This window comes from Choloepus didactylus, chromosome 7, assembly GCF_015220235.1.
Source record: "Choloepus didactylus isolate mChoDid1 chromosome 7, mChoDid1.pri, whole genome shotgun sequence".
NCBI lineage: Eukaryota > Metazoa > Chordata > Mammalia > Pilosa > Megalonychidae > Choloepus > Choloepus didactylus.
This window is the reverse complement of record NC_051313.1, coordinates 55,606,506-55,614,665: the sequence shown is the minus strand read 5'-3', so window position 1 is coordinate 55,614,665 and position 8,160 is coordinate 55,606,506. Positions and strand designations below refer to the sequence as shown.

Genomic DNA, 8,160 nt, shown 5'->3' with positions numbered 1-8,160 from the left:
TGACTTAAGGAAGTCTGGTGTTGGCCCTGATTTCTCTAGAAAAGAAGCCCCTTCTTGCTTTCCTCCTTTTCTGATGTCTTATACTGTTCACTGCTGTGCTTTTCTAGTATTTTTCCTGCTCTATTCATGCTGCTTGGCACTTTCTGAGGAATAGGAAGTCCTTGTCTTATGATTCTGTCTTCCTCTTTCTCTTCCCAAGATTATACTTTTGCTATGTACCAACCATCCATGATCACAACGGGCAGCACTGGGGCTGCAGTGCAAGGCCTGGGTGCCTGCTCCATATCCAGCAACGGGCTTACGGAGCTGTTGGCAGAGATCATGGACACTGAAGTGGTGAGTGCTGGGGAGCTGGGTGGCAGCTGGTCTACTCATGAAACAGCACTATTCTCTGAGTCTCCAGCAGAGGGGGTCATCTGTCCCCAACCTTTTCCTGATTCCTGTCCTAACTCCAGGCTCCCAAGCATTGGGGCATCTGTGGCTTTTTATCTCCCGCCTTGGTCCGAGAAGACCAAGTGTTTTGGGTAGGGTGAAGGGCCCTGCCCTGGGTGCCCTTTCCTTGCCAAGTGGTATGTTGGAATGGGGGTAGGGGACTTGATGTCAGATGCAAGGCTGCTCTCACTCCCTCTTGCCACATCCTCTTGCCAGTTTCTGAGAATTGAAGTGATTCCTGGGGCTCGGCTGTGGTCTAACCTCCCCCAAATTCCCCATGCACTGGGAGGTGTCCTTCCCCTGCACCTGCTGCCAGATACTCCTCGGGGAAGCAAGTGGACCTTCCTCTGCTCCACCCAGTGTTCCCTCACTGTTCTATGTCCCCAGGACTGCCTGCTCCAGGAGCAGATTGAAGCTGTGCTCAGAGACAGCCTCAGAGAAGCTGCCCAGACCAGCCCCAGCCCAGTGCCCAAAGCCCACAGGGGCTCCAGCAGCCAGGGGCCAAGCCAAACCCTCACTCCCACAGATATCACAGCCATCCAATTGTAGCCCCAGAAAGGGATCCTGAAGTCGCCACCAAGAGCAGAGGAGGGGATCCAGCCCCCATGCCTATCCCTGCCATCCAAGAATGAACCACACCACATATGTCTGAAGCCTGAGGGGGCTCCTATTTGCCCCTGGCAAAGCCGAAGGGGCCAGGGCCTACCTATCCTTGCAGTGTCCACTAAGGGACCAGACCAGTTGTATTTGGGTGGGAAGTCAGGCTTTTCCTCCCCTGCCTTCCTTCTCCCACCCCATGCCTCTGGTCAGCTCTTTCTCTTACTCTAGCTAGGTGTGGTCCAGGCTGGTGAAGGACAAAATTGAAGCAAGTAAAATACATGCACCACCATTCATTTTTGAGGCCCCTCTCTCACTGGGGCTCTCAAGTTCTCAATTGCCAAAATGCCCCAGTGCCTTCAAAAGATGTTGCCCTTTCTAGGGTTATTTCATTTTGATGGGGGTCCTTCAAAAGAGGAAATTTCAGACATTCTGATCTGTGTGAGAGGAAGTAGTCTGGAAGGCTCCTCTCCTCACACTTTGGAAGCACCTGCATAATCCATGTTCACAGCTGCTCCTAGAGAAAGGGGCCCAGGCCTCAGTAGAGGGAACAGAACCAACAATTCCTCCTTGCTTTGCCTTCTGCTCAGCTTCTCCCGTGTGACTGAGAGGGGTCAGTGCTGTCTTTCATTTTTTATCCACATCCCAGTGACTTGACACAACAGTCCCAGAGAAAGTACTTATCCAAGCCCCAGATGGAGATTGGGGTAGTCAAATCTCAAATCAGTTCTCAGAATTAAGCAGGGACTTCTTGTCCAGCGGCAGTCAGAGGAAGATGCAGCGGCAGTCAGAGGAAGATGCTGTTGGCACTGCTGTGTTCCATCTCGGCAATTTTCAGCATGGCTGCACTGGAGTGCAACACAGGGATGGAGCACTTGGTGATGATGCTACCTACAATGATGGCTCCCCTCGGGGTACAGGTGCCCAACTCACACAGTGGGATCAGGATCCCTTTGAACCAGGCTCCAAGCCGGAAGAGAGCGTTCTTGAGTGCCATGTAGAGGTGGATGTTCAGTTGTTCATATTCAACAATGTCATCTCGCACTCAGGGAAGCAGGACAAAGTCATAGAAGCACTGGGCCATGCGTACCTTCAGGTTAGAGGTGAAAATCCTGGTGGCTGGTACATGGCAGCTGCAGTCCAGGCCTCAGGCTCTGTGACATAAAGGATTTGCTCCTTGTTGGAGAGTGCAGGGATGATCTTAAATGCCTCTTGCAGTTTCCCACTGCAGCACTTCGATAACACCTCCCAGACCCTTCAGCAGACCTCCAGGACCCAGGGGTCCAGCTGGGGCATAGGGAAGCCCAACATGTCTGACATGACCATTTCAACATCTGTCTGCTTCTCAGTCAGCTTCTCCATGATGATGCAACCAGGAGTGTTCTTGTTCATGAATGTTTCAATGGCACCCTCGTACTTGGGTCCACATCCACTTTGTCATGGTTGCCCACCCCTGTTATTGTGGCAGCCTTCTCCAGGGTGAGCCACTCCTCATCCTCGTCATCTGATCCATCCTGTGGCACTCCTGGACCCAGCCGTGTGGTGTGCTCCAGAAATAGTTGGAGCATAAAACTATAGAATCTCTGACAGAGTTGTATCCAAACCCTACAGAGCTGATAGGAACCATAAAATTGCAGGACAATCCCTTGCTTTGCAGATGATGAAATTGAAGCCAGAGGAACTAAGAGAATTGCCAGTTATTCAATGACAAAGTCATGACATCTAACTCCCAGCTATTCTCTCAAAGGTAAGATACTTACAAATAACAAAATGTTGGCCTCCATAACTCAAGAGGATATTTCCATTCTTGGATGTTTGGTTTAAGTATTTCTTTTTATTCTTTTAAATCACCTTTATTGAGGCATAATTTATATGCCATAGCTTACATCCACTTTGTACATTTCTATGAATTTTGAAAGTGTGGGGAGCTGTGTAACCACCACCATGATATACAGAGCATTTTCCTCTCAGAAAAATGTTTCCCCAGGCCCCTTTGCATTCAATCTTCACTCACTCTTTGGGTCCCAGCAACCACTGACCTGCTTTCTGTCATTGTAAAATCATTTTGCTTGTTTTATAATTTTATATAAATGGAATCATTCAGTATGTATTCTTTTTTTTGTCTGGTTTTGTCACAATAATTTTTTTGATGTTTTCTATATCAGTAGTTCATTCTTGTTGTTTTAATTAGGAATCTCAAGACTTTATTTGGATTTCACCAGTTTTTCCACTAAGAATGATTGATCACTATGGCAAATTTAGCAGGAGGCTAAATTAACTTCAGTGGTTTGGTAAAGAGTAGAGCTTTGGGATCAGACTAATGTAATTTGGACTGGTATTAACTCTTATTTTAACTCACGTTGGCTGCACATTATCTTACAGGTTTTATTAACTTCCATGAGTTTTGGAGTCCTCATCTGTGAAATAAGATTGATAATCCACAACTCAGAGTTGTTTTACAGGTTAAATGAGATAATAAATGTGAATATTTAACTTATAATAACAACTCAATGAATGATAGCTTAATGAAATTATAAAAGAAATAGGACAATATACAGGGGAACCCATATAAATTTGGCTTAAGACACAAAGAATCCACAAAAGATAAAACTAAAAGAAATGAAGGCATTCATTCATTAATTCAATGAATATTTACTGAATGACTAAATTGTGCCAGGAACTGATGCTGTGGATTCAGTGTTGCCTCCACAAAACTTACATTCTAATATGAAGTAGAAAATTCACAAATATGTAAATATTGTGGTAACGAAGACAATAAAGGAAAATAAGGCAGGTTAAGGGGATAGCAGTAGAGGATGATATATTATATTGGATAGATAAGAAAAACAAGTGTGGAGGGATATTTGAACATGAATATTTGTTAAAATGAATTGAGGAAGGAATTCATGCTATGATTTGGGTGAAGAGTCTTCAAAGTCAATTGAAAAGCAGATTAAAGTTCCCCAAGGCTGGCATGACCTGGAGTGTTGGAGGGAAAACAATAAGTCCCATATAGCTGAAGCAGAGAGAACAAGGGAAACTGTGGTAAGAGATGAGATGGAGCGGTTTCCAAAGACCCATCCACATGAAGTTGTACAGGCCACTAAAAGGTTTTGAATTTTGTTCTAAGTATGGTGAGTCTAATTGGACTATTTTCAGCAGGGAAGTGATATGATCTTATTTATGATTTAAAGGATCACCCAGGTCTTACATTTCTAACATAATGGCAGAAAAGACATTAAGAGAAATATATCTAGGTATAGCACACTATTAAAAACAGCAACAACTGGTGGCGAAGTAGAGGAAATCCACTAATGTCAGAAACAATAAGAATCCATACCATGAGCTTAGGAGCTTCATTAACCCTGGGATTGTCTGCCCTTTGCAGATTAGATCTGGGTTTTAACAAGCCCATTAGTCTGAGGACAGGAAAACCCTGGAAACACAGTAGTGTGGGAAGTCTGACTAGGGACCACTGATCACACTGGAGGCCCTGGAGTGTAGCTCACTTAGTGAATGAAATGGAAGATGAACCTCCATAGGAGGAGACTGTGGAGGCAAAGCCTAGCCAAGACTTGAACTTAATTCTTGGTTTTGAGGTAGCGAAGAAAAAAATTTCCATTGAGATATCCTAACTACAAGTCCACATTTACAGAGGTTTGACTCGGCTTTCAAGCATTCATATTGTCATAAAAGAAAGCCTAAACTGAAAATTTACTCCCCTAGTTTCTAGTATTTCCAGGCACCTGGCAGAAGTAAATGGGTGAAGATTTTAAGAACTCAGTATTCAAAAATTTCGACAGTGTTTTAAGGAATATGCTCACACAATGAAAATTTAATAATGATATAAGAGGACAAGCCAACATTAATATCATCAATACAAACAACAAACAACAGAATCTGTTCTACATAAAAAGAAGGCATTAAAATCCAGAACTAAATATGAAATGAAATATTTAAAATATGTAAACAAATAAAGGAGAATTAAATGCATGATAAAGTAATAAGAGTCTATCACAATAAACAGGTTGACTTGAAAATAAAACAAAACAAATAGAACTGTCAGAAACACATATACAAACAAAAACAATGTAATGGGTTAGCAACAGATTAGAAAGCTCTGGAAGTAAACTGGAAAATATATCTGACAAAATTACGTAGCAGGCTGCATAAAGACAAATAGATAGGAAAAACAAAAGAAGAGTGAGAGGTTCTTATATAAAACTAATTGGAGTGCCAGAAGGAGAGAATGGAAAATAGATAAAATTTGAGAATATTCCAGAATTGAAGAAAGAGAATAATTTGCAAATTCCGGATATCCAATGAAAGCTAAGCAGGTGAAATTAAAAAAAAAAAAAATACACACTGAGTCATATCACTAAAGAAAATGCAGCAAACAGAAGACAGAGGGAATTAAAAGCAGCTAACAATTTAAGAAAAGGTTATATGCAAAGCACATGCACTTAGACTGAAAACTGAGTTCTCAATAGCTGTAGTAGAAGATGAAGGGATACTACCTTAAAAGTCATGAGGAAACTTGTTATCAAACTGGAATTCTGAATCTGAAAAACAATCCTTCAATGATTAGGGTGAAATAGAGCCAAATGGTTATTACTGCTGGTTCACAAAAGGGATTACTAAAAGATGTACTTAAGAAAGAAAGAAAATGATCAAGAACAAAGGTCTCTTCTCCTAGAAGGAGAAGATAGGGGGAGCAGGGCTGAAAGAATATTTGAAGAAATAATAGTTGAAAATTTCCCAGGTTTGATGAAAGACATGAATCTACTCATCCTGAAGCTCAATGAACCCCAAATAGGATACACTCAAAGAGATATACTCCAAGACATATTATAAGCAAACTGTCAAAAGTTAAAGATAAAGAGAATTCTGAAAGCAGCAAGAAAGAGCATCTTGTTATGTGCAAGGGATCCTCAGTAAGGTTAACCACTGGTTTCTCACCAGAAACAATGAAGGTCAGAAGGCAGTGGAGTGGCATATTCAAAATTTTGAAAGAAAACAACTATCAACCAGGAATACTATATCCAGCAAGACTGCCATTCAAAAATGAAGGAGAATTTAGCATATTCCCAGATCAACAAAAATTGAGAAAGTTGTTGCTAGTAAACCTGCCCTCCAAAAAATGCTAAAAGGAGTCCTTCAACCTGAAGTGAAAGGACACTAGAGAGTAACCTGTGTCCAAAGAAATAAAATACACTGTTAAAGTTAGCTACATATGTAAATATAAAAGTAAGTATAAATCAATTTCTGGTCAGTACTTCTTTTTTCCTGTATTATTTAAAAGATAGTTACGTAAAATAATAAATCAGTGTCAACAGATGTACAATATATAAAGATGTAATTTGTGAATAACAGGTGGAGTGGGGAATGGATCAATATAGGAGTAGTTTTTGGATAAATTGGGAAGGCAGTAAAGGAGGAATTTAGCAACAAAATTATGACCCAGAAAATATAGCAAATGGCAACCTAACTCCTTCCTTATCAGTAATTACATTAGATGTAAATTGGTTAAAAGGCAGAGATCGGCAGAACAGATTAAGAAAACCATGAGTCAACTATTGTTGCATACAAGAGACTCAGTTTAGAACCAAAGATAGAAATGTGATGAAAGTGAAAGAATGAAAAAAGATATTCTGTGCAAACACTAACCAAAAGAGAACTGGAATGGCCATACTAATATCACACAAGATAGATCTTAAGGCCAAAGTTGCTATAAGAGATAAAGAAGGACATTATGTATTGATAAAAGGGTCAATTCATCAAGAAGATGTAACAATTAAAAATGTATCTATCAGCAGACTCTCAACATATATGAAGCAAAAGTGATAGGTGAAGGGGAAAATAGCAGTTATATTTGGAGACTTCAACATCCCAACTTTCTATTGGATAGAACTGGACAAGAGATAAACCAAAAAGTAGAAGATTTGAATAACATATGAAGCAGCTAGATCTAACACAGAATACACATCCAACCACAGCAGAATACACATTCTTCTCAACTGTACATGAGACATTATAGATAGACCATGTTAGGCCACAAAATGCATCAATGAATTTTAAAAGATTGAACTCATACAAAGTATTATCTGTGACCACAATGGAATAAAATTAGAAATAAATACAAGGAAAATTGACAAATATGTGGAAGTTAAAAAGATATATTCTTAAGCAGTACATCAAAGAAGTTAGTAAATGCTTGCAGGTTAATGGAAATGAAAACAAAACATACCAAAAACTAGTGGAATGAAGCAAAAGCAATCTCAGGGAAATTTGTAGCTATGTCTACATTAAAGAAAAATGATCTCAAATCAGTAACCTGACCTTCCAATTTGATGAACTGGAAAAAGAAGAGCAAATCTAAAGCCAGCAGAAGGAAGGAAATAAAGTTTAGAGTAGAGATAAGTGAAATAGGAAAATAGAATCAATGAAACCAACAATTAGTTCTTTGAAAAGGCCAACAAAATTGGCAAACTTTTAGCTAGACTGACCAAAAACAAAAGAACACCCAAAGTTCTAAAATCAGCAATAAAGTAGGAACATTACTGTCAACATTGACAGGAATTAAAAAGGAATAATGAACAATACTATGAACAATTGTCTGCCATCAAATTAGACAACCTAGATGAAATGTATAAAGTCCTGGAAGCAAACTACTAAAACTGACTCAAGAAAAATTAGAAAATTTGAATAGGTCTGTAACAGAAAATCAAATCCTTCCAACCACAAAGAGGTCCAGGACCCGATGGCTTCACTCGTGATTCTATCATAAAAACATCAGTCTTTCTCAAACTCTGCTAAAAAATAGATGGGTGTGCTTCTTAACTTGTTCTGTAAGGCCCATATTACCCTAATACCAACAACAGCACCAGAAAGGATAACTACAGACCAGTGTCCCTAACAAGCACACATTCAAAAATCCTTAACAAAATTCAGGAAACTCAATATAGCAGCATATTAGTATATTAAAAGGATTATTATACACCATGACTAAGTAATTCCAATCTGAAATATATACCCTGGAGAACTGAAAACACAGTTGTGCACAAACATTTATAGCAGCAATTTTCACAATAACCAGAAAGTAGAAATAATCAGGATGTCCATTATTTAATG

General features: G+C 39.9%; 1 protein-coding gene and 1 pseudogene across 1 annotated transcript; one reads left to right on the top strand and one right to left on the bottom strand.

Moving 5' to 3' along the window:
• The first annotated feature begins 213 nt into the window (after positions 1–213).
• LOC119540341 (G1/S-specific cyclin-D3-like) lies at positions 214–981 on the top strand. The gene is made up of 2 exons (XM_037844477.1): positions 214–336; positions 820–981. The coding sequence occupies exons 1-2, from the start codon at positions 214–216 to the stop codon at positions 979–981; spliced, it is 285 nt and encodes a 94-aa protein (XP_037700405.1).
• Positions 982–1,816: 835 nt separating this feature from the next.
• LOC119540570 lies at positions 1,817–2,597 on the bottom strand (annotated as a pseudogene).
• Positions 2,598–8,160: the final 5,563 nt, after the last annotated feature.

Coding starts and splice junctions, on each gene's coding strand:
- LOC119540341 (XM_037844477.1), top strand. CDS start 214: ATGTACCAACCATCCATGATCACAACGGGCAGCACTGGGGCTGCAGTG. Junction 337..819: donor AGATCATGGACACTGAAGTG/GTGAGTGCTGGG, acceptor CTATGTCCCCAG/GACTGCCTGCTCCAGGAGCA.